This window comes from Macadamia integrifolia, chromosome 1 (assembly GCF_013358625.1).
Source record: "Macadamia integrifolia cultivar HAES 741 chromosome 1, SCU_Mint_v3, whole genome shotgun sequence".
Classification (NCBI taxonomy): domain Eukaryota; kingdom Viridiplantae; phylum Streptophyta; class Magnoliopsida; order Proteales; family Proteaceae; genus Macadamia; species Macadamia integrifolia.
This window is the reverse complement of record NC_056557.1, coordinates 6,103,676-6,130,186: the sequence shown is the minus strand read 5'-3', so window position 1 is coordinate 6,130,186 and position 26,511 is coordinate 6,103,676. Positions and strand designations below refer to the sequence as shown.

Here is a 26,511-nt window from a genome sequence, read left to right as displayed (position 1 = left end):
CTAACTACAGCATCACAAAGCACATTTTATGGGTGTACAACACAGAATTCTTGTATCTTGTGTACTTCTTGAGAGTGCGGTGCATGCACACCAAGATTATGGGTCTGTTTGATAATGTTTCTGTCGTTTCTATTTCAAGAAATGACAGAAACATAAATTTATGTTTCTAGAAATAGAAACGGAATTGAAGGTGTTTGATGAATCATGTTTCTGAAAGTCGATAGTAACCAGTGAAAGAATGACCACGAGTCGTTTCCAGAAATGGCAAAACAAGTAGAACTTGTTTCTCCTGAGTCGTTTCTTGAACCATAAATAGGTAGAAATTTTAATTCCTATTTCTGAAAATAAGTGAAACGAAACAGTTTTATCAAATGCTTTTTGTTTCGTTTATAACATTTCTGGACACAGAAACGGCAGAAACGTATTTTTTGAAACGTATCAAACGATCCTATGTTTCCAAGGCGCTGAGGCCTCCATTTCTATCGTGCAAGTCGGGTTTCGAATCGAAGAGGTGAAATGGTTTCCCCACCCACTGCAATCATTCTATTGGCTCATTATTTCCTCTTACGTCACGACCAATCAAACGTCACTTGGTGAGGTTAAAAGCCACAGGGACATGTGTCACCCTTTTGCTGATCTGATGGACGTGATCATGCATGATTCTCGCTGTGCCTGACACCAATCCGATGATTAGGATCGATCATGCTGATGCTCTATGCTCATTTGATGGTTATGATGAGTTTTGTGATCCATTGCTCCGTGTGCGCATGTACTTTGTGCTACAGATTCCATTTCAGGTTCTATTATTGGTCTGATTTCAAATGCATATAACTTTTCAATGACACATAGGATTGGGTTGGTTTAAGTTGCAGTGTTCATTTTTTTGAGATCTATCCAACAGAAGTGAGAACAGTAAAAGAAGCGAAGAAACTTCGTGAAGAAAACTGAATGAGTTGGAATCATATTTACCCACTTTTGTGAGAACTTATGAAGCTGATATTGAAGGCTTGAACATAATGGTTAGACTCTATTAAATTCAAGAGGATTTGTGAATCCTAATGTAGAGGAAGCAGAAGGAAGGATTTTTTGTACTTGCACTTGAAGATTCAAGTCTCCCCAGTCAAAGGGGTTCAGTTGAAGATTACAATTTTTTAATTGAAAGCAGAGGTATTTCTGTCTGATCCAAATTGGTTGCATGATCTTGCTCCCGTTCCCTTTAATTGCGAGGGGAATAAAAGGGAAGACAAGTGAAATTTTCATACTTAAAAAAAAAAAAAAAATTGTAAGTATTACCCTATTCTATGTACTTTCACATCTATTGATATGATAAGACCGTTGGATTACATAGATGGATGTAGTGGTGTTAATGGGCCGGGATGGGCTAGGTTTTCCCAACCCTAAGGTCTCTTAACACAACCCAAGCCCAGCCCAACCTTAGGTTGGACTGGGATATCTCAGCCCAGGCCCAACCTTGTCAGGTTTAGTCTAACCCAACCCAGGCCTGATGGACCCTGATTGGGCCAAGTTTAACCTAATCCAATCCAACTCAATACTATCGGTTACTTGGTTGCTTGATCTTGATGCATTGCAGAGGCCAAAGACCAAAGTTTTCGTATATATGTAAATTGTGAAAAACGAAAGACCATTTTCTATAAGTACCCATTAATAATTATTAACATATTTATATGATTATATACTTAATACACATGGTTGGGTTGGGTTGGGTTGAGACTTTAACCGCCAAGCCCAACCCAACCCTGCCTCGGGCCTGAAAATCTCAACCCTAACCCACCCTATAGCCTGAAATCTCAACCCAAGCCCTGTTTGGGCTAGGATTGGTTCGGGTTGACCGGGCTTTTGTGACACACCTAGATGGATGGCTATTTACTTTAAGTCAACTATACTTATAAACAGTCTTATAACCCTAAAAGTCCAATACAAGGCTATGAAGCTGAAGAAGCCCCTCCTTATGAACTATGGAAAAGATGTCATCCTCAAGATTCCTCTCAGTTTTGAATACTTGTTAAGTTTGTCTCGAATTCTTAACTCATTTTGAAGAATGGCCTGCTTCGATATATTTTGATGAGTTTTCAATAAAATCTACTTATAGGTTTAGAGCATCTATAATTCCTCTACACTCATTTTTGGATAGAAGCAGCTCCTCAGAGCTTGAAAAAGTGCTTCTCCTCGGACTGGTTGTCACCATAGAAAGAGAGAAGTTGGTGATGGTGGAGATGTGGCTGGTCCAACGAAGTAACGCCCCATAAGAGGTCGGTCGCACGAGGTTGATGGAGTTGGGGTGATGTTGGCCTTGAGACCCTTGGCCTGTGTTTGAGAACGGATGTTTAGAAAGGCCTCTATGGCAGTTTCGGCCTTGCTCTCCACTCTATTATTAGAAGCTAATCTGCATGTGTTGGGTCACCATTTTTACCAATTGAACAGTGTATATCGGGAACCATGTCAGTATGATAGGATCCCCTATGAATAACCAGTTTGGATCAGGGATTTAAATCTCAACTATCGAATCGTTATTGGTATCTGTTGGTGCCGATCTACATCCACTCATATTGGCTTGGATCAATTGATTTTAATCCCTACATTTTATAAAAAATATATTTTTTTTCTTTTAATAATTTTACCCTTGATCTATTACCAATACCTGGTTCAAGATCAACCAATAAAGACAATTATAATTATTTTCGAGGAATAACCATCCTCCAATTAAAAATAAAAAGTCTTTGATTGGGATTGAACTTTGCCATTACTTTATTCTCATTCAACTCTTAAGAAGAAAAGAGGTTATAAGAACTAATCTAACATGCCTAAATTATTAACAACTACTAAAGAATAGGTAAACGAAGACTCAACGGCAACAAGACTAATAGATTCTCCCCATTGACTCAAGACTCCATCAACTCATTCAAGACTTTCCCCTTACTAATATTTTATTTTGACTTTTGACCCAACTAACATCGAGTATTTGCGGAATTTTTTTTTTATTCTTTTTGTTAAAAAGATTATCTATTGATCGGCAGAGTTACTTGCAACAATGCTAAGCGAGAAGAACATGAAACATTGTACCTGAGCAATGGTTAATTCATTTTATAACTTCTAACTTGACAGGTCTTAGTTATGTGAAATGACAACATTTACCCTTAAATCGAGAAAGAAAACCAATTATATTAAGGGCAAATAAAGTATAGTTACAAAATCTATTATTGGTTACAAACAAACACACCCTTAAAATAAGGCCACCCATCAGTAGATTTTAATGTTATTACCATCAGTTAAATAGGAGAGAGTAAGGATGGAGGCGATGACAATGGTGAGGAGTGATTACACTTGTAAGAAACATTCAAGGCAGTTAGTTATATTTGGGTGTAGAAGGATTCTTGACTTAGCTTCTCTTCTTCTTATCCGTTGAAGCTAGTGGGGTTTCAAGGCTATTTAGGACGCTGCTACATTGCAAGAGTTTTTTACTCTTTTTCTTCCCTTCGCTTCTTGTAAGAGATAATCGCCTTTTCTCATAAAGGAGGCTATCTCTTACTCATATCCAACCTTCAGGTCTCTCTCTCTCTCTCTTATATTTATACATTCATTAACTTTTTGTGGTGCAGGCGTTTAGTTACGCAACCCTGTTTAACAAGGCTTGCAATCTTTGGAAGACAGCAAGGTCATCACTTTCCTTAAATTCTATTTCTTCTTGTGTGTGTATTTATTTATTTATTTCCCTTAAAAACACCAGCAAGAGGGATTTTGAGAAAATTGGACTCATTTGATCTTTGACATGAATTTAATTAGAAAAATTTTTTTAACAGTTTTTTTTTTTTTTTATAAGTGGGGAAGTGGAGTAGATAACAACTAGAAGCTTCAAACTTGACACTTCCCGGTGAGCATAAGCTTTTTGTGCAGCACAGCTCACCAACTGTCATGTACAGTGTCATTAACTTGTATTATGATACTTTTTAATCCATATACTCTTTGTACATGGTTTATGTGTCTAGGTGTGCACTCTCTTGATAGTCCTCAATTATCTTAGCTAAGTTTACAAAAAAAAAATATCTTTCTTAACTAATCTTTAAAATTATATTTTTCCTTTCATGAATTTCATCTTAGATGGAACTTGACATCAATGAATTGACCTTAAGGTCTACCTTTTCCCAAAATTTTGGGTTCCACCCGAAATGCCACGGAGTAAATATTGTTGGCAAGCTATATTGGTTGATTTGTATTTATATAAGTTGTTACCGATAATGATATCTGACTGATTCTATGTTAATGGTATCAGAAAAAAGAAGGGTAAAATGCTCTAAAAAAATTATTTATTTTGGGTAAGAAAATGTTCTAAAAAACTTAGGTATCGATTTGTTAAAGAGAAAAACAATCTGATCGACTTTAATATAATTGATCCATATCGATATCAATATCTGTATTGACTAAGATTTATATGAATGCAGATACCGTGAACTAAATCCTTGGGTGGAACAATTAAGAAACAAAGACACATTAATATTATTTGTGGGTGTAAAGAATAATTGGAAAAAGGAAAATATTTTGCTTTACTTTTGTGTATTTTCACTTAGTAAACACCTTCATTTTCATTTTCTAACTCCCAAGATTTGTTACTTTGTGTTTAGGTTGCAGCTATGGCAGTCCTTGCAACTGTTGGTATTATTGCATTTATAGTATCACAAAATCGTTCACAACAACCTTCTTTCAAATTCAGCTATCTAAGAAAACACAAAGCAAAATCAAAGAAACTGAAAGATTTGATGGAAGAGTTAAGCGTTCGAGCAAATGATATCAAGAGGAGATTAGATCTCAGTGAGGACTATTATGGAAAAGAACAACCAAACAATGAGATAAAACAATGGCTAGAAGATGTTGAAAATATTCAAAGGGAAGGTTATAAGTTAGCGGGTGAAGTTGGAGAGAGAAGAAAATGCTTGAATGGCCATATCCCAAATTATCGTTCGAGACTAAAATTGGGGAAGCATATGGAAATTAAGATTAAGGAAGCTATTGTTCTTCTTGGGGAGGCCCGATTTTTAGACGATTCATCAACTAAAATACGTCAGGAGAAGAGAAAGAGAGATTACTCACCACAGCCTAATTAATTAGTAAAGCAACTATGGATTTAAATTCTAGAGCACGGAAGTGGTTTGCAAGAAACCCTGGATGCAGCTTGAATTGCACCCTTAGAACACAATTTTTCTTGTATTATTTGGTCTATGTATAAAGACTGTAAACAATAGGGTTTTTTTTTTCATAACTACATTGATGTAAAGCTAGCATGTCAAATAATATGTTGGAGGAAATTCTCTTCAAAGTGTCAAAATTCAGAAATTATTTACATATGACTAGGCATCATCCGAATTATTTATGGCCATATCTGCTGTGTAAATTGAGTGTCTTGTACATAAGGAGAATAATGTGTTTGGGCATTTTGAGATTATACCCAGCATCCACAATTATAGAAAGCTAATCAAATGTGGCAAAAAAATAAAAATAAATCAAATGGCTTCACAAGCCTAGACGTAGGGGTGCCAATGGGTCAGTTCGGCATGTTTCGAGGTCCCTGTTGAATCGGTTTCAATATGAGAATGGTGAAACCGAAAACAAATCAATAAGGAAATTTTGGGGCCCGTTTGATAACGTTTTAAGAAACGCGTTTCTGTTTCCAAAACCAACAAAAACGGAGCAAAAAATGTTTGATAAAACTGTTTCATTTCACTTATTTTTATAAATATAAATAGAAATTTTTACTTATTTATGGTTCAAGAAACGACCTAGGCGAAACAAGTTACTTGTTTCGCCGTTTCTGGAAACGACTTGTGGCAATTCTTTCACTGGTTACCATCGACTTCTAAAAACATGACTTATCAAACACCTTCAATTCCGTTTCTGTTTCTAGAAACGAAAATTTATGTTTCTGCCGTTTCTTAAAACAGAAACGGCAAAAACGCTATCAAACGGGCCCTTGGTTTCAGTGTGAGTTGGTTTTGGTTTCTTATATCAATATATAATTGTTTCAGTTTTTTGTCCGATTTGGATTTGATTTTTCATACAAAATTATACAAAACTATGCAAAACTAATTTTTTTCTTAATGGATTTCGGAATGTTTTTTGTTTCTTAATGGTTTGGCTTAATGTTCATTCGGATTTCGATATGATCTGATTTATTTTGAGGGTTACAATATCCCAAATCAAAACCGGCCCAATAAGGCTTCAATTTGATTTAGTCCAGGCTCTTTTTGGCTGGGTCTAGCCGGTTGTACCAAGATTTTGACACCCTACCTAGATCTTTCCTTGAAAAGGCATAAGGAGTGGAGAAAATTGTTTCTTAGAGAATATGTACTTAATTAAAGTTATAAGTTTGACCTATTTTAGGGTCAATCCTTCGGTATTAAAGATTGACTAATAGAAAATATTAGTAAAAAAATATCAAGGAGACAGAAAAGCTTCCACAAACAGCTTCACTATGTTGTGTTATAAAATTTAGTCCCATATCGGCTACTGTCTGGATGCTCTCCAACCCTCTAGCCCTTCCAGAGCACATTTGATGGCTGGGAGATTCTTGGGTGCATGTAGGTCCCCCAACTGTAGATGTGTGTTGGAGGGGGCTAGAGGGGGTTGGAGAAGATTTGAATCCCTTCAGCTACACCTTTGGTCATAGAATATTCATATAAGTCGTGGCCATCTTTACAAAGTTGAGACACGTTTTAAAGTTGTGCAATGAATCTTAGCTAAAACGGATAATATCGTGACTTGTGAGGCCAGTTGTGGATATGACACTTCACAATGGAGATCAAACAAAAGGGGTCAATGTTTTTACTTCACCTTGCATTTGTTTTTCAACCAATATTGTATTGCCATCATGTGGCAAAACAAACTCTCCTTGCCTACCTGTCATTTTTTTTTTTTTTTTTTTTTTTTTTTTATGAATGACCAAAAAAAAGATGTCCCTCATGTAAACTGTGTTCATCTGTGGAAGAAATTCTCTCTCTCTCTCACATATTATTTTTTATATTTTATTTTATGAAAGAAAAACAGAAAACATTACACTATAGAAGATAAAATATCGAATGCATCCTTGACCATACATGTTCTCACCTTAACAAATCTAGCCCTCTCAGCGAGGCATTTAACCAAAGATGCAGTGCCCATATTAGTGCAAAACACTCAGAAAACCCTAACCACGAATATTAGTGTAAGAAGATATCCCATATTGGGCTTAGCTAGGATTGCATTTTCTAGCCCATGGACTGGCCTGTCCGTTTAGTATGAGTACTTGAGTTTGTATTGAGTGAACAAATGCACCAGGCCAGGCCCAGACCAAATCCTAGCAAAAATTGGTTTAGGACAGTAGAAAGTTATGATTCTCTGGTCTCCATGTAATAATGGAAGGTGATATTTTCAAAAATCACAAGATAAATCTGAGTTATTTATTATTATTATTATTATTATTATTATTAATTATTAATTATTTATTATTTATTTTCATTTAAAGTCCGGAGAGTGCTCATTGTAATATCTAGAGTACTATTGGTATATGTACATGGATATACATTGGATTCTGTCAATACAAAAGACATATCATCTATCCATGTGGCATGAAAGATGGTTTGTGACACTTAGAAAAATAACAAACCATTGTGATAATAATAATTAATTCATCTTTTTCTAATAATAATAAAAAAAAATGCTTAGAATTGCATGTATTTTGTGTCCACGTGGCATAAAAGATGGGTTTCAAATATATTGTCTATATTTTTTTATCACATAGGCCATGTGAGCCCTTATCCATTTCGTTTATTTGAGCCATCTCATGAAATAATCAAATGGCAAAAGAAAACTTTCAAAATTGGTCAGAAAATAAAAGATTCAAGAGGAGGAAAGCCCTATATACTGATATATACTGGATCATGATCAAGTAGTGCTGATCTGATATCTGAGGTTTAAAATATGGATAAAGTTTTCTTTTACAGCTGAACGATGGGATGATCCAAATGGGACCCCTCTCTCTCCTTTTACTGCCCGGAGTCACGGTAGACCACAGTGAATGGATTAATTCTTAAGAAAAATCGATCCTTAAGTTGTAGTTTTAGATGGGTGTATGTACTTCTATATAATTGAAGTATAGATGGATGGATATATCCAACCTAATTTGTTCTTGAAAAGATGTTTTCAAATTCAAATGGGCATAGTGACAACAATAAATCAAAAAGGTACCCAGGACTAACTCTCAAAGGACAATGCCTATAGTGATCCAGCTGTTTTGAGTGCTTGAGTGCGTATCTGCTGGTTTGATGCTTAATAACAAAGGATACAATGTGTGATTTTAAGGGCTTCAAGTCCATGTGTGGATTCTATTACCCTACGGGTCAAGATCATGGTTTTAGGTATTGGACATGGATCGGCTGTATTGGGTGATTTGTATCGATATTTGTCAACAATGATATCGATATTTGGTCGATATTAGATCAGTGCATGGTACTGAGATGGGGGCATAATTTTAAAAATACCCTATGGTATTGGTATCGTTGAGAATAAAATTGTACAATACAGATTGATACTATCTCTATCTGATCCAATATCTACCCGATCTGAAACCCAATACCTAAAACCATGGGATTCTTTCTTTCGAAAGAATTCAACATTTTGATAGGAGAAGGGGTTTCTCACCAATAGTGTAATTTTTTTTCTTTATAAATTTAATTTTATTCTACAAAATGACGATCTTTGTTAATAGACCCTTGAACCTCAAGGGAGTAACTCAATATCAAGGATCAACTAAACTAAACACATTGAATTTCAATAATAATAATAATAATAATAAAAACTAAGACACCCTCAACAATGTCATCCATCAAAGCACTCGAGAGCATGGTTTGGCCAATCTAAATTAGGTATCCATATTGGTACAGGGGTAAAATCATTAAAAAAAAAAAAATCCCTCAAAAATAAGGGTAAAATTGACTAATCCAAACTAATACAATCCAATCTAGACGGATATTGTACCAATCTAATAGCCGAGAGCTAAATCCTTGCACGTGAGTTCACATGAACATCATATCACAATTAAAAGGTCATAAATTCTATTTTCTTGGCCTGATTATATAAAAAAAAAATAGAAAAATGTTGAACATTAGATAGAAGATTTTTTTTGGTAGAACATTAGATTGAAGATTATTGCCTTAGATATGGCTAAATGTCATACTTAGGGTTGTATCCTCTTCCTTTTATGAGAAAAGGAATCAATATTTTTATAGAATTTTAAATATAATGATTTTGTACATAAGAGGATAACAAAGTCATTTCTGGCGACAACGTAGATATTATATATATTGTTTACTATGTCAAAATATTTTATTTATTTATTTTACCAAAAAAATGTTTTATTCATTTATTTAATAAATAAAAAATATATTAGATGTAACTCCCACCCCCTAAGCCTTCTCAACTCCTGGTGAAGTGAGAGATTTAGTTACATGACCTCTTGGAACCTACAAACTCTAGGAACCAAGGTTTTAGTGATTGATATTGATATTGATCTCAATAAATATCCACACAATACTAATATAAATTGATCTAAATCGTTCTAGATCACACCCTTATGTTTTCATTAAAAAAATTAGATTTTTTTTTTTTTTTTGGAATCCTCCTGATCAACCATTAACCCACCACCTCTTAGAACCTCCTTAACCCATCCGACTACTCTGGTCGAAGTAAGAGATTGGTCTCATGATCACATCTTATAACCATAGTTTTAAGTATCAATATCACCGACTCATATTGGAATTAGTTAATGTTGGTTGATACTAATCCTATAATATTTTTTTACCAATTATTTCTTATTATTATTATTTTAAATCTTAATTCCACATGCTTGGAACCCCTTAACAGACCACTCAAAGTAGTAAATTAATCAAAGAGAATAGTCACTTTGCAAAATCCGTTCATAAACCCTAAAATCAAAATAGATAACTCAATCACTATTTTTTTTTTTTTTTGGGTGCAATGGCCCCCTTTACCCCCTCAAGGAGAGGGAAGGGGGGAATTCATTGAAGCCACGGAAGGCAAAAGATGCTATACGATCACTATGATTGAAAGGTTTGATGATCATTCACAAATCCAAACTTAACAATAATTCAGCCCAAACAAATCAATGACTTGGTTTCATGGGTCAAGCCACCAACCATCTGAACCCGGTTCAAGTCCCAACCATCAATACTGGTTTGACTCTTTTCTGTCACTGGATGCATGTACTTGTTAATTATTGATTTAACAAATCTAAGCAAATCATTGTCATCGGGAAAGACTCAAATCTTAAAAGATGATTTGAGAGATTCAAATCAAAATCAAATCAGCAAACTCCATTAGCCAATCAAAACACGACAAGGTGTTTGCTGCCATGGCCATTTTTTCCAGAAGTACTTATTCCATACCCAATTTGACTAAAAATATCCTTGTTTATCCCCTACATCAACACATATCTCTTTTCTTTTGGGGTCTGTGTTTCTTCCTGCTGTTCTCTCTGCCTCTGAGCAATCAGAACTCTGAAGCCCTATTGTCCTTTCAAGAATCCAAGTTTATGGGCAATCAGGATTTTAAGTCTGACACTTCAACCACTACTGTTCTGATTCTGAACTCTAAATTTGTTCAAAGGACACAAGGGTCATTTAAGAATTTGATGCCTAGTTCCCTAAAAAAGGCACTTATCCACTTGCATAGAGCATAATACTTAATACATCACGCAATGTATTGTGTGTTAGTTTATAGTAACATGGCCTGCAAAAGGAGGTGACTGCCCCCACTCCTTTCGATTTGGTTCACCCATTTCTAGCAAAAACTTAATCACTAAAACCGTGGCTAAAACTTGATGGTCTTCTTTTCCCAACAAAAATCTTGTATATTTTTGCTGTTATTCTTTATTTTTTGTTTTTCTTGTTCTTATAAAAAAAAAAAAAAAGTTAGGGAACTATGTTGGACCACTAATGATTAATGAACTAATTTATTGGGTTTTGTTAGTTGATGATTAATGGGGACCAGAAAGGCTTCCTAAGCCATTTGGACCACGTAGTTTGTTCTAATGGAACATGTGGTTACAATTCTTGTGATGTTGTGACCTTGAGGTATATCACAAATTAATGTTAATCCAAAATAAATTAATTAGCATGAATTGAATTCTTCATTGTTTTAAGGTTTTAAGCTTTCTATTTATGGAGTGGGTCTAGTGGTTTGTTGCATATCAATCAAAGCCTTTTTTTCTTTCTTAATGATAATAATAAAAATAATTTTTTGATCCTTTGATATTTTGTCATATATGAACTCAATAGTGGTCATGAGACAGAACAAAATTTTTTAAGATTCATTATGTTATGAAAAACCAATATATGGCTAAAAAATAAGAGAAAAAATGACTCATAAATAGCTTAGCTAGCTAGATCATGCAACTTCTTGTTCAACAGCAAAATCTATCATATCTTCCTTCCATGTGGCACCTTAGGAGTTCAGTGCATAGAGGCTTCTATGGATAGACATCTGATCATCCCTATTTTGAATATGCCAACTTGTGAAATTGCTAAGGGTTGAGAGGTTTCATACTAGAGAGGTAGAAACCTTGATTAAAACCTTTGACTCTGATTAATTACACTAATTTTATTATCTAAAAATAATTAAACATTTTACTTGAAAGATAATTCATTCAAACTTTCAAATTGTAGATCATCATCGCCATTCTTGACAATTTAATCAACTTTAAAAAAGTTCCAATTTTTAACCCCAAGATAGCATAACAACCTTTTTTCATTATGATGACTAAATATAATAAAGAACTAAAGACCATGAAATCTAAAGTTAAATAAGAGTTTTAAGTAGTCAATTGAAGGTTTTTTTTTTTTTTGGGGGGGGGGGGGGGGGAATAAAGGTCAACTGAAGGTCATCATCCCAGTCAATATGAAATTAATGGTCTTTTAGTTTTTCATGATTAACTGGTCAAGTCTAGAGAGGTAACCAAAAAGAAAGACCAGAATCTGCAATTAAGTAAAGGCTTCTACATTATTTTTCTGTCCATAGATTTACTGCATAGTCTCATCTAATTTTATTTTGAAATTTTGTCACACTCACCTTGATTTATTTATTTATTTGATAAGTGATTTAAAAACCTGATTAATACTAAATATGAACCAAATGTGAGTGAGCCAATCAATGTAGTCCGGTTCAGCCTAGTTAATACACCGGATAAGTAGGTTGATAACCTTGCTTGGTTGAGATTTTGTATTTTTTCTTTTATTTAAAATTTGGGAAAAATGTTGAATCTGCCGTCGATATTAAGTATATTAGTATCTATTGTGTCTATCTCTTTTTTCCCTTTTTTTGAAATGACCCTCATATCATTTTTGAATGATATTTTATCATGTGACCCTATTAACATTATCTGTTAGTATACTTCCCATACCTATCCCTCTCTCTTAAAATTTATAATAAAACAAATTTGGAACCCACCAACGAAGAAGATCATGTATCTATTTGAGTGGTTGAAAGCTAACATACACCGAGATCCCATACAAGTGGTTTACGACCCACAAGGAGACAATAAAAAAAGACAAAAGCATTGATGCCTTGGAACCCTTTGAAATGATGGATTTACTAAAGCGTTGAGAATTTAGGGAATTGCAGAGACGTGTGGCTTTAGATTATCTGCATCAGATCACAAATCATTGAGAGAGAGAGAGGGAGATATCAAAAGTAGATGTCTACCATGTTGTATTCAAATCTCGTACACTGGTGTGTTTTATTAAAATCTCATAAACTGGTTTACATAACGAGGAACTCCAGAATATAATAATGGTAGAAAAATAATTTTAAAATAATATAAAAGAAGTGCAAATAATGTATATAGAATTATAAGGTTTATCAAAATTATCTACGTTCTTAGTGAGATTAGATCCTTATTTTAATATTAATGGAGAATATGGTTACAAAACTTATCTTCACACCTCTCTAGGGACATGCGTCAATATTCGTTAAATTAAACTACAACGAAATACAAAACATTATATCCCAAATAGTTTTTTTAAGGGTTTCACTTTCCTAGTAATTTTACTTCGACAACGAGTCATCATTTTCATGAGAAAATTGGGATCGAAAATTGATTATTCTAATACCATTGATACGGATCTTAAAAAAATTTAATCTCATAAACCGACTTATAAAATGGAACCCAAAACTATCAATCCACATCAATTTTTTTATAAAAATATAACAATATAACAGATATGGGATTGCAACATGAATTTACTTGTCTCTCTGGAGAATACATGCCGATGTGTGGCCAAGTTGCCAAAGAAAACCAAAACCAAAGTCTACAACCTGACCAGATGAGTCAATGAAACTTAATGGTCAACCCATGGGATGTACAGGATCATTTCAAAAGTAGCACTTAAGGTCAATTCACTGATCGACCATCAGATATGATGACTCCCGGTGAGGTGGCGTGTACAGTAAGAAATGAAGATCCTCTTTGTCTTGTTTGTTGTTAAGAAAATTTCCCTCATGGAAGCCAACTGCTAGCTCAGTTGGTGGGTATCCTTACTCATGGGATCGATCGACTATCCTGCTTCACCGGGGTTATATAATATCTATCTTTTCTGTGAAAATTGAAAAGTTCCCCATCACCATCAGTCTATATATGACGTCTTCCAGTCTAATTATAGATAAAACACTCAGTCAAGCTCAAGGCTCATACACTAATTAGACACTATTGAGCATTTATTGAAAGAAATAAATAGTGAGAGAGATAAAGAGAGAGACCACTAGATAAATTTTTCTCTGCAAAAAGCAAAGCTGAAAGAGCTCTGAATCAGGTAGATTTGGTTTCGTTCCTTGATTTCCTTTATTGGGTTTATGAGTTTTTGGTTTCTGTTCTTGTTTTATAGATTTTTTATTTTGTTGTAAAACAGCAGAGTAGTTGATATGGATTGGTAATTGTAAGAAAGAATGCTTGCTTCCATATAAATTGGTTTCTCTTGCTTCTTAACTTGCTTGTTTCTATCTGGGTTTCTTGATTTCTTCCTTTTGGAAACTATGGTCTCTGCCTTATCTTTCCTCCTCTGGTGGATTATTTCTTGAGCTTCTTCTTTTGCTGGTAAAATTCATGAATTCCTTGGTTTCAATATATATATTTTTTCTTTTTCTGAAGCTCTATACAAATGACACAGTGATTCCGAAATTGGTTAAGTGATGTTTGATTGTATCTGTGTGAGTTATACAGCCATTATATTTTCTTAGTTGCAATATTTTTCTTCATCTATTTTTTTCCCCCTTTCTGTATTACTTCAATTTATTATTTCCCAAATGGGTATGTTGGAATTACAATTTGCACTTTATGCTTGCATTGAAATTCAATTTTCTTTCCCTCTAATTTTACCTTTTGTGGGTTTTTTTTTAGTGGCTTGTGTTTGGGAGAATCTGAAACTAAGGATTTCTATTCAAGTGGTTCTGGTAAGTTGGGTTTCTCTCCATTGCTTTTTTTTCCTCCCAAGGCAACTTTCAAATTCCTTATTAAGGGTTTTGAAAAAATGGCAGTTTTGATTCTTCTGTGTAGTTGTGTTTTGTTGCATTTGATGCTCATTCTTCTTTTATGATGTAGGTTTTGGCACTCTGATCTTTTACTATACTTGGTTTTAAAATTTAGTACAATGTTTTTTGGTCATGATTGCAGCTCCAGAACAACTACTGTCTGCCGGCCATGAATCACTGTGTCCCCAATTTGATCACGGATGGTGATCTTCCTGTGGGACACCAGAAGAAATCCATGGGGTGAGTGTTAAATCTCTCTCTCTCTCTCTCTCTCTCTCTCTCTCTCTCTCTCTCGGTTTGTGTGAGTGTGTGTGTGTTTTCTCTGAAAAATGTTTTGATAGAAAAAGAAAAAGAGAAAGATGAAAGCTGCTTTTATTTGTTAAATACAGTGCTTATTTATGATTGACTTGATCCACAGGCCTGACCATGAGCTTGTAGAGATCTTGTGGAGAAATGGGCAAGTAGTGTTACAAAGCCAAACAAATAGAAAACCAGGCCCCATTGCTAATGAATCCAGACAAGTTCAGAAGACAGATCAATCCATGTTCAAGGGTATTGGGTCTTTTGGAAATTCAAGCAATTTGATTCAAGAAGATGAGACAGCATCATGGATCCAATACCCACTTGAAAATTCTCTGGAAAAGGAGTTCTCTGATTTCTTCTATGAGTTTCCAACTACCAATCCCACCGAGGTTTATAAGCCAGTCAAACAATTTGAAGCTGATAAATATGTTAAGTTTGGTGTCGCAGAGGAGAACAATGCACTCATCACTAGCAGAGCACTAAGATCACAGCAACCCACTTTCAAACAATCAAATGATCCTAGTTTGTCTGAAAATCCAATGCCTCCTCCAAGATTGCAAGTTCCTCTTCCAACCCAGCAAGCCCCGAACTTGGGTGAGATTGGAAGAGTTGTAAACTTTTCTCAATTTTCAAAGCCAATCAAGACTAACTTAGGACCATCAAAAGGATTAATTGGGGAGCAAGGACCAGGCAAAGTGATTAGGGGTGAAGTTGGAGACGACTCAACCATGACTATTGGGTCAAGCCACTGCAGCAGCAACCAAATTGCAAATGAGGCTGATTTGAGTCGTGTTTCGAGTGATGGGGTTGGTGCGACTGGTATACTGCCGGGACCAGTCAAAGAGGGTGCTAAGAAAGTGTTTGCTCAGTGTGAGAGAGCACAAACAGGTTCCATTGAGCCAACTGTTACTTCATCTTCCTGTGGATCTGGGAGCAGTTTCGGAAGAGCAGGCAAACAGTCCACTAGCATCCCTAGTAACAAAAGGAAGGTTAGAGATGCTGATGAATCTGAGTACCAAAGTGAGGTAAACTGTTATTGTTGAAGTCTGATTTTGAATATATATCTCTTATCTATTGCATGTCTATGTATTTGAAATGTTGAGCTAATGGTGTCCTTTATGTCACGCAGGAGGCAGAATTTGAATCAGCTGAGGCAAATAAGTCGGTTCAAAGAACTGGGTCTTCTCGTAGGAGCCGTGCTGCTGAGGTTCATAATTTGTCCGAGAGAGTAAGTTCCAATGAATAATAACCTTTAAGTTTCTTTTTGCTGAACGTATGAATTGCCTAATTATTGTAGCTCTTTTTTAATGCAGAGGAGGAGAGACAGAATCAATGAGAAGATGAGGGCACTGCAAGAACTTATTCCACACTGTAACAAGGTCTACTTTTTCTCTCTGTTTTTGTGTACTTTATCACTCAAGCAAAGGCTATACCTGCTTGAGAATTAGTTATAAATTGGTGGATTTCAGCTAAAGCTCAACCAAGGCGGTGTTCTGCTTCATTACTGTTTCTTGGATTGAAACTCAAAACTTTCAAGGTGTAACAAACCAGGATCTGTAACCAGTACTCACAAAGTAGAAGTGAGAAAGAGAATATGGAGAGAAAACGATGGCAGAAGATGAGAGATCTAAATCCACGATAGGTTCAATGTGTCTATTGTGGTCTGCCAATGAATCATTTATATTAACAAGGAAAATCAGAGTCAGACTCAGTAGGTTACAAGAGAAGCGCACACACATCTTAAGCTAGCTAGACTCCAACTAGGGAAACTAAAGAAGACCAAACATATCACAATAGGGACACTCCCCTATCGTGACTAATCACAGTATGTATCTTAATGCAAGGGATTTTACAGAATTTTTTGCATTGGCCCAAACCTGTTGCCACTTCTCTTTCCCTAGGCTTGGGGCCAATGCTGCTTCACAGAAACAATATTCGGGTGTAGTTCAGTCCCAATTACCAGAGCTAGGATATTTTGTATTTTTTCAGAGTTGTCAAGTTTCATCCCTATTTTTGAACATTAAGTTTTTGGCTCAAGGTTTAAAGCATGCCACAGGTACATCCAGGACAAAAGGATTAAATGGAAAAAAGAAAATTGTGATTTGAAGTTGCTGGTCTGATCAAAGCTGTAAAAGAGAACTAAAAATGAACATTTTGTAACAATATCTTAATATTTGATCTTATCGTTCTCCTTTTTGCATAAGTTCCTTATTTGATTACTCTGATGCTGAGCTAATACGCATTCTACAGTCGGACAAAGCATCCATGCTAGATGAGGCAATTGAGTACTTGAAATCACTTCAGTTACAAGTTCAGGTCAGAACTCAGGTCTTGCTAACAATATTTCTTCTCATCTTGCCTCAGAAAAAAAATCAAAGAATTCGTTGTGTAGAAATAAAATTATGAAAGGATGGGTTGTGAAGACACTAAACATCCATTGGTATTCTCATTTTTTAACTCGCATTTTTTTATTTAATTGATTTTTAATTTTATTTTTTTCATATGGCTGCCTGTATAGATAATGTGCATGGGGAGCGGAATGGCACCAATGATGTTTCCTGGTGTCCAACACTATATGTCACGAATGGGTATGGGAATTGGTCCACCTTCCTTGCCTTCTTTGCACAATCCAATGCAATTGCCAAGGGTCCCAATAGTTGATCAAGCAATAGCTGCATCTTCTGCACCAAATCAATCAATGATGTGCCCACCCCCAGTTTTGAATCCAATTAATTTTCAAAACCAGATGCAAAACTCCAATTTCCCTGAACAGTTCGCACACTACGTGGGCTTCCAGCACATGCATAGTGCTCCTCAGGTTTCTAGCTTATACGTTTCCCTTGAGATGTATCTTTTGGTTTCTTGAGGGATACTGTATGTAAAGAAACTTTTCTGATGATCTCATTGGATTCATCTTACAGCCCATGAATATGTTTGGATATGGTTCTCAAATGGTACCTCAAGGCCATAAAATGGTTCCCCCTGTCAGTAGTGGTGGACCCTGCAATGGAGGAGTTCTGATCGACAATACTCAAGGCAGTAAGCTGGGTGAGACTATTTCCCCTATTTTGATGATATCTAAGGTTATGAAACTAATATTTTTAAGGGAAATTTTGATTCTTAGCTAGATTAGGTATATAATGGATGAGGCACCCGTTTGGATGAAATCATACCTATCTTTTAAGATAATGTCTTCTTTTATAAATGGATAATTTTCCCAAATGATTCTTATGCCTAAGCAGTTATCATGGAGCAAGAATATTTATTCATGGCAGTTAACTGGCATTACAACAATATGTGGACCATAGTGTTGCCTTTATAGTATAATTTTCTCTCTTAGTCATATTTTAACAGAACTATCTTGTTATTTGGTCTTCTAAGAACCGGTCAAATGCAAGCCTCGATCTTGGCTTCTATAATGCCTATCTTCTCTGATGATAACAGGTTAACCTCCGGCTATTGATGCTTATCTGATGCAGATGGTCCCTGGGGTGAATGGACCATGCCCGTAACTTGAAGCCATTAAAGCTTCGTCTAGGACCTTGTGCAACAAGGGACCAATCGGAGCATTTAAACTATTTGTACATGCTGGTGACGATTACTGAACTTCCATGATTACTACCGCGAGAGATGTGGTGAGGTATCTCATACATACAGATGATATCATTTAAATGGTGAAAGCGAAGTCTTTAGAATATTTCAGTCAAGTGTTGAACTTGACTGTAACTATGTTAATCTTTGGTTCAGTTATCCTGAGCTGCCCCCACTGAAGTTTTGGAAACAGAGTTCTTTGTATGAATTTCAATATGGGGGAATGTACAAAATCTGTAATTGTTTCTAATATATGAGCACCTGGTCCTATCTCTCAAACCTCTTTTTCTTCTTGGTGGACTTGGTTTGCTTGTTGCATAGAATTGTATTTCCTTTGGGAGACTTACTGTCAATAATCATTGCTACCATGGCTAGACATTCCATTTTTTAACTTGAAGGTCAACATGGGGAATGAAACTGATCAAATGCTCCATCTCACCTATGAAATTCCTTACTTGAAAAATGACTGATATGGATGATGTCTAGCTCTTTAGTGATTAAAAGGTGAAAAGAGAGGAGTTTCTTTGCAAATGGTTGGAACTGATCATTAGCTGATCAATTTCTGGTGAGATTGTGTAGGATGTCTTTCAGCCATCAGGCTGTAACTCATACAACAATGCTTATTGTTGCATCTTCTGTTTCCTGTTTGGTCATATATAGCCTTATCTTGGAAGCAGATATGCATTTTTAATATCCCTTAAAATTGAAAAACCAATCACCAGAGGGAATTCACTGAGTTAATGTTTTCCTTAAACCAATCACCGGAGGAGTTCTACAAGAGTTGAAGGTTTTCCTTTTCTTCTCATGTTCTACATTTATAACCTGAGTGGTGAACCGATAAGTTTTAACCTTCATTGATCCTTGTCTTATTTTCAAAAGTTCTTCACGTCATGGGTAAAAAAAATATTTTAAAAATAATTTATGACACTTACCATTATATCATTTTTGAGAATCAAAATTTTTTTTATATGTTTTTCAAGTACACATGTGAAATGATTGAATTTTATCCTTTTTAAAAGAAAAAGTGTGTTATACTAAAATAACAAAAAATTAGATTATAAATTTAAATTAAAGCTATCCAGACATAAATTAAGAAACACTGGAAAAACAAAAAATAATGTTACAAATTCAGGTTAAAGCTTTATGTACATATATCAAAGGAAAAAGTTCTCTGAAGCTGCGAGAAACGGTAGAAATGGTACAATAGCATCATCATCTCTCTCTCTCCCTCCCCCCTCCCCCCTCCCCCCTCCCCCCATATAAAATAACCTTGCTGCCCCTGTGTATGAAATCATTCTATCATACCTTATTAGTGCACTCTTCCATGACGCTTGCTGAGAGAACCATCTCCCATATATCAAACATTATAAAAATCTCATGTTGGATCAAACTCGGATTGTTTTGATAGTTGGCAGTGGTCCCTAAATAAAATTAAATTAGAACTAGACAGCCAACTGTTGGTCAGTAGATACAATGTAAGCTTTAAAAGCCATGCTACCTGGTTATAGAAACTCAGCAACAGACATGGCTCGTGGGGACTCTTTAATCATATGATATTTCAATTCCACTTCACCCCTACTTGTCCACAAGCAAAGGGGATGAACATGGACAGATTACATTTATTATTATTATTTAAAAAATAAATAAAAATAAAACCAACACTTTTTCCTTAAATTTTGATGTAATTTTCCATTTCTGTACATTGGATATATCCACTTGCTTTGATCTAGAGTCAGCATAATTTGGTTCTGGTTTTTTTTTTTACTTTATAAAATATCTTAAACATTATTTAGACATATTTATTCCATGAACAACCAACAAGAGCTTTATTATATTCACAACCTGATCTTGATGATCTAACATCTAAGGAGAGGACCTGATGTCTGGTGTCATCTTTCCAACTAGCTAGGAGAAAACAGGAACCACTGAATAACAAATTCATCAAGTGGTAATTTAGAAAGAACCAATCTCTCCCCAGCCCTCTTCCAGCATCCTAAGAAAAATTTCAAAATATATTTGTCCTCACCCATCCAAAGATTCCTTACTCACCTTCCTTGGATGATGGCAATACAGTGCCACCCAACTGGTGATGCTCTCACTCTCTCTCTCTCTCTCTCTCTCTCTAAGATATATTTCATATCTACTTTTTTATTACTGTGATACTAAGATCTGGATAGAACATGTTTGGTCTCTGAATCTAAATTATTGGTTCTGGCCCTTCTGGGCAGGTTGGGATATGTAAGTCAAAGACCACCAAAGCTTGGTTTGGTTGGCGACAAGAGAAAGAGAGAGAGAGAGAGATCCAACTAGAGAAACAGATAATATTCTTAATAGCAACCATTCATTCCCTTTTCCTTCTTTCCTTTTTCCTTCCTTTTTCTGGATGTTGAAAGGAGAAAGCTATGGCCAAGTGGTCCTACCTCAAAAAGATAGGTTAGTTCATGGCCAGATTTTTCTAAGGTTTCCTCCTATCCACAACTTGAATTCCAATATTGGTGCTTTGATCATGTTACATATCCTTCTCCCATTATAATATTAATTTCTTCATATCCCACTTTAAATAAACAATTGAAGTCAGATGAAAATCTTAAGATTAATAGAGTACTCTCAATGATTATGTCCTTTCCTATCCTTAATCTTGGGAAGGATTAATAATAATTAAATAATTAATTAACTGCAATGCGGCGAATTGACAACTTATCCTTCAGTCTCCAATCAAAAATCAAATAAAGATTGCATTATCTTAATGTTCTTCTCTTAAAAGCATTTTAAGCAAGGTATGCTAATAGATTATTCTTTACCCTTATATTAGTAGATAAATATTAAAAACCGGTTCGGCTATTGAACCGGAAATGGACTATGAACCCATAGATAATATTTGATAGACCAAACCAATCGAGAAAGTGATCTGAAAATTTTGATTCAAGAATTAATCTATATTATTTAAGAAAAATAAAATCACAAAACTGGCTAGTTAGATAAGAAGAAAAGGGGGAAGACAAAAAATGAGAAAAAGGAAGACTTTACTATGCTTTTTAGGATTCCTTTACAAGCTAAAAGACACCAGTAGCTGTTGGAGGAGGATCTTTGAAAAATCTTCATTTTGGGTGTTCAGGGATACTCTCATGCTCTGTTGCAGAAATAGAAAAGAGTTCATCCTCTATCTCATCAACATTCTGATACTTCTCATGCATGGTATCACAGAGCTTATCATGGCTAACTTGACCAACAAGCTGAAAAGAAAAAAGCCCAGAGAGAATAGAACATTAAATGCAAAAATGGATCCTTAATACATATTTAATTACATGGAACTAAATTTTTTTAAAATAAGCTAATCTGATGCAATATTGTCCAAAATACTTGTGGAGGAAGATATTCTATATGGCAATGGATTGGTGATTTGCATTTTGCCCATATTTTTCTACATCTGAGCTGAATGGATCAAATCTTTACATGAAATCAACTATTATTTTGCGTGATTATGGCATACTCAGGTGCAATAATCAGATCTATGATACAATTTGCATATATTGTTGAAGTGTCCAATTCAAAAGTTCAAGCTATAACATGGAGTCGGAGACACTTAATTGGTACATGAAGACATCCAAGGTCCTAGAGTTTTTTAATATAAAATTATACCAAAAGAAGAAAAAAAATCTTGAATCTTAATTACTAGCTAACAGTTAATTATAAACCTGAGGAACACTTCTGAGCCTGACAAAACCCAAGCCAAATCTGAGAAAACCAGAGAAATGCTGTGTTATATGCATGGGCATCGGCTTATGTGACATCAGATGTTTGAATATTAAGTAGAGGGAAGAGTTACCTAAGTTATGTGGTTAATAGGAAGTGGGCGGAGTTAGAGTAATTTAAGGGAGTAATTATGGATAAGTGGTGTAATTCTTTTATATATATTAGTATTACTAAACGAGAAGGGAGAAGAAAAAAAGAAAACAAATGCTCAGTTGTTGAGTAGAGGCGGGCTACTTCCTAATTAGGTCAAGACGTCATGGCTTCATTTGTAAAGTCAAACCCCTGTTATCCTTATCTTTTATCCTATTTAATCTCTTGTATTTCTTATTTTTTTTTTGTTATTAGTAGCAATTATCTCTTTCTCCCCTATTTTATCTCTTGGATCTCCCTATTATATCTCCTCTATTTAATGTTCACGTGTCATGTTGGTTGCTTGAAATATTATGGTCAGATTACAGGTAATCCATGTTGAGGATTAATGTCTTGAATTCTGTGGTGTGGGTTGTGGGCCATCTTCAAAGGGACATTAAAAACTTGAAAGACTTGAGGCTCGGCAGAGTTGGTCCACTCTGTTGCATGCATTCTTTGTTGAGCCATGCCGATTTGGAAAATCCATGGAGAGGAGTTGGGGGAGCTACTCCCCAAGGAAAATTTTTGAGGTTTACATGGGAAATTTCAGAAATTGTATCTTTTATGTCTTCACTTTTAAATTGGTCGTATGGAGGTTATTAGGGTCAAGAGAAAATTCTTTGTAAAAAAAAAAAGATGAGAGGAAGAGAGCTTGTAGTTTTATTCCTCATTGCTAGCGAAAATGATCACATATCACCATGGATGTAGGCACCTCGTCAAACCATGTATATCGTAACATGTGATCTTCTTACTGTTTTTTCTTTTGTTGCACTGTTTTTCTACGTTGTTGATGGGTTTTTCAGTTCTTATAAGCCAAAGCCAAGATGAGATTGGGTCAGCCTCTATAAGAGAGAGAGAGAGAGAGCACTCTATAAGAATATGAATAATAATATCGAAGAAGGAAGAGAAGAAAATAAAGCATTAGATAAAGTTTAGTGGACCTGAGCTGGATCTGCTGGGCTGTCTTTTGCTGGCTTCTCTTGATGCAAAGCTTCTTTTTCTTTTGTAGCCATCTTTGTTTCTGATCTCTCTCTGTCTCTCTCTCTCAACAATAAGAATTTCTTCTCCCCCTCTGAACCCTTTATAAGAGACTAACACCTAAACCTTATGAGGATCCGTAAGACCCGTTCAGTGTTCTATTGTCCACATCTTTTTTATTTTAAAGCATCAAACAAGTAAACATATCATATATTTCATCTAGTCCGGGATTCCCTCCTTGTTTAGACACCTATGAAGAAACTGGTGACAAAAATCCTTGTTTGATTTTTAATATGCCATGTGGCAGCTTACTTGGAATCGAATCATGTCGATAAGTTGTCCACATCACCCTTGCCTCACATGATTGAATTGTCTCAGCTAGGAACAAAGATTTAGTTATTGGCATCGATATCGGTATTGATATGAATCACTATTGGTAAGGATTGGTGTGTAACGATCACTTTTGTCCTTATTTTCTCATAAAAGAAAAATACATTTTTCTTACTGTTTTACCCCTGAAATGGTACGGGCAACCGATTTGGATCGGTCAGGTATTGGTATCAGCCTCAGTCGATACCAATACAATATAGCCAATATGATACCAAACATAGTGCACAAGGCTTCCTCTACTATTTCGGCAAATGTAAACTGCCTTACCCCTTGCTTCGTAAGGAAGGTTATTTCCAAATTTTGAATCTATAGTCAACATATTGCAGTAGTGCAACTTAATCATTATGCAACAAGCTCGCCCACTCATCAAATGGAACATTTGTATTCTGCACAATCATGCTATCAATTTGGAGTTGTTTTATCCCTTCAATTGAATAGTATTGAACAGAAACCATAAAATACCCCTTCAAATGAAACATTCGATAAATAGATATGGATAAGACTTGGAGAATGAAGTCCATACACTGGATGATTAGGATTATCCTAACAGTACTGAGACATTCTGTGTCGCTAGTATGCATCCTAGGCAGAGCATGCACGTTGAGGATTTCAGATATTAGCATTTTTGAGCGGCAAAACGGTCCGATCCAGCCTGATAGTCATATCAGTATGATTGGCCAAGACCAATATGGGTACTGATACCGATATTGATACCTAAGATTTTGAAAAAGAATCAGGAGTCAAGTCTCTATTTGTAAAGGTTTTTCAGGAACAGAGGATGAGGAAGATAGAGAACGTTTCTAGGAATTTTTAGGGTTCCAACTGACTGATCATGTGCGTATGTTTTTTCAACTTTACTATTCAATCTTTTATAGAGATAGAGTCCAAAGATCCGTTGAACAACAGATCTTTTCCGATCAGCGGAATCGCCCTGCCATTACTCCTGAAATTACTCCTTCCGTAATGGAGTGACCGTTACTGCGGTTCTGTGATGAGGCTGGATGGCCATCTCACCAACACTATTGCAATATGCTATTACTTTGTGCCAAAGAGCACGGCAGAGAAATGATTAACGGTAGAATTAACGTTTGTTGAGATGTCAAGAGTTATAGAGTTAGTCTCACATCAGTTTATTCGATGCTTGAGGAGTTATTTCCACTTAATGCCTTAAGGTTTTGGGTTGAACCCTAACTTAGTGTTAGAGCCTAATTCCCTTAGTTGTCCTCCCTAATTTGTTTGTTTGCTTGTAGGGTCAAGTATCTTGAAGCTATACATGAAGGGGGAGCGTTGCAATGTTGAGATTCATGAATTCATGGTCCCATATTGGTTTATTCGAATCGTTGGTGCCTTCATTTTTTATGAGTTATGTCCACGTAATGTAGTACGGTTTTAGGGTGGATCCTCCAACATGTATGATCAGAAACTGATGATGAGGTCGATCTTGGGGAAGAGGAAGGTGCTGCAGTATTTAGCTCATCATGGTTACCAAGAAATGGTACCAGGTATGATGCAATTGTGTCAACTTATGCACTTTGTACCCTCCTCCAGAGGTAGAGAGATAAATCAAGATTAGTGCCTTCAAAACAGGGAAACAAGAAGCCAAGAAAGAGAAATCAATGGGAAATTCTTCCTCTTAAATAAGGGAAACAAAACACTCCCTAATCACGCGGCCTTTGCACCAGCTTGGACCAATGAGACCAATGAGGCATACATGGGTATAAGTAAGGTTTTTTTTTTTTTTTTGCCACAAGAGTGAGGCATCATTTCGCCACCCTCTAAGCTGCAAAACAGGGGCTGTGGGAATAGGGAGCGTTATTTTGCCCCTTAAATTATTTAGGTGTAATGTTAAGAGTCCCAATGAGGTGATAATAAAAAAGAAAAGGTGGGGGGGGGTGTGTGGCTCGTTCTGGAACATGCTAAAAAGACCATTCCAACAAAAATGTTGTTTGGTACAATTTTGTCACTCCAAAGTACATTCTAGACCCATAATGCATTCTAAGAATGCATACCAAACACAATTTTGATTTACCTGCAGAAGGAAATACAAATGAGACACAAAAATACATAAGAAGAGTTGCCAAGCTATTATTAAGGGCAAACAGGGACATGCATTCAACAACAAAAAACTCAATTTTATGCCAACTTAATGGGGTTGGCTACATGGATCCATGTAATTGAACGAAGCCCTTCAGTGTGAGAGCAAAATCTAAGGTGATTCTCAACTTTCAGTACCATCTTCAACATTGGATTAGTAATTGACCGAAGCCCTTCAGTGTGATTGTCGAAGTGGATCTACCAGAAGATATCTTGGCTTCTGGTAGCAACCTGGGAATCTGAGGAAACAGAGCATATCCTAGGAGAACAGTACTTTCTTCTCTCATTTGGATCTATATAGCCTATTTTATATGCCAATCTAGAAGTATGGCATTTGCTGAACTAAACCCAAATCCATACCAGGTCTTAGAACTAATTGAAAGGTAATTCCCTGAACTAAACCTTCTTACCCAACAAGGTAAAATCATGGGAAAGTAAGGACTCAAATGAGAGCTACACTGATGTAAATTCATGAAACTCACCATATTTGGGTTGTGTGCAGACGATGACTAATGACAGCTTTAATGGCAATACCTACCAAGCAGGTTGGGATTTCTTTGATGTGGACTGGCTTGTCCAATCAGCTTCAACCTCAACAGGCATATCATCAATGTTTTAAAGATCCTCTAGAAAAATAAAGGAAGCAAAACCACATGTTACCAAACAATTACGGTTTTCCTGCAAACTGTG

General features: G+C 35.7%; 1 protein-coding gene and 2 long non-coding RNA genes across 5 annotated transcripts; 2 read left to right on the top strand and 1 right to left on the bottom strand.

Moving 5' to 3' along the window:
• The first annotated feature begins 3,445 nt into the window (after positions 1-3,445).
• Positions 3,446-5,389, top strand: LOC122086053. The gene is made up of 2 exons (XR_006142320.1): positions 3,446-3,673; positions 4,638-5,389. It is a non-coding gene; the product is annotated as an uncharacterized LOC122086053 (long non-coding RNA).
• An 8,224-nt stretch (positions 5,390-13,613) lies between these two features.
• LOC122091184 (transcription factor PIF5-like) lies at positions 13,614-18,868 on the top strand. Of its 3 annotated transcripts, none has more exons than XM_042661063.1 (10): positions 13,614-13,868; positions 14,453-14,505; positions 14,726-14,823; positions 15,002-15,911; positions 16,016-16,114; positions 16,200-16,265; positions 17,137-17,202; positions 17,405-17,704; positions 17,808-17,934; positions 18,366-18,868. In XM_042661063.1, exons 3-10 carry the CDS (start codon positions 14,753-14,755, stop codon positions 18,401-18,403), a joined length of 1,677 nt encoding a protein of 558 aa, XP_042516997.1. In that variant the 5' UTR covers positions 13,614-13,868; positions 14,453-14,505; positions 14,726-14,752; the 3' UTR covers positions 18,404-18,868. The 3 variants fall into 3 exon arrangements, with proteins under 3 accessions (XP_042516997.1, XP_042517126.1, XP_042517061.1); XM_042661192.1 differs by having other exon boundaries at positions 13,619-13,868; positions 18,331-18,868; XM_042661127.1 differs by lacking the exon at positions 13,614-13,868 and adding an exon at positions 13,917-14,149.
• A 2,524-nt stretch (positions 18,869-21,392) lies between these two features.
• Positions 21,393-23,428, bottom strand: LOC122091376. The gene is made up of 2 exons (XR_006143924.1): positions 23,301-23,428; positions 21,393-21,710 (listed from the first exon to the last, which is right to left on the bottom strand). It is a non-coding gene; the product is annotated as an uncharacterized LOC122091376 (long non-coding RNA).
• Between the last annotated feature and the right edge of the window lie 3,083 nt (positions 23,429-26,511).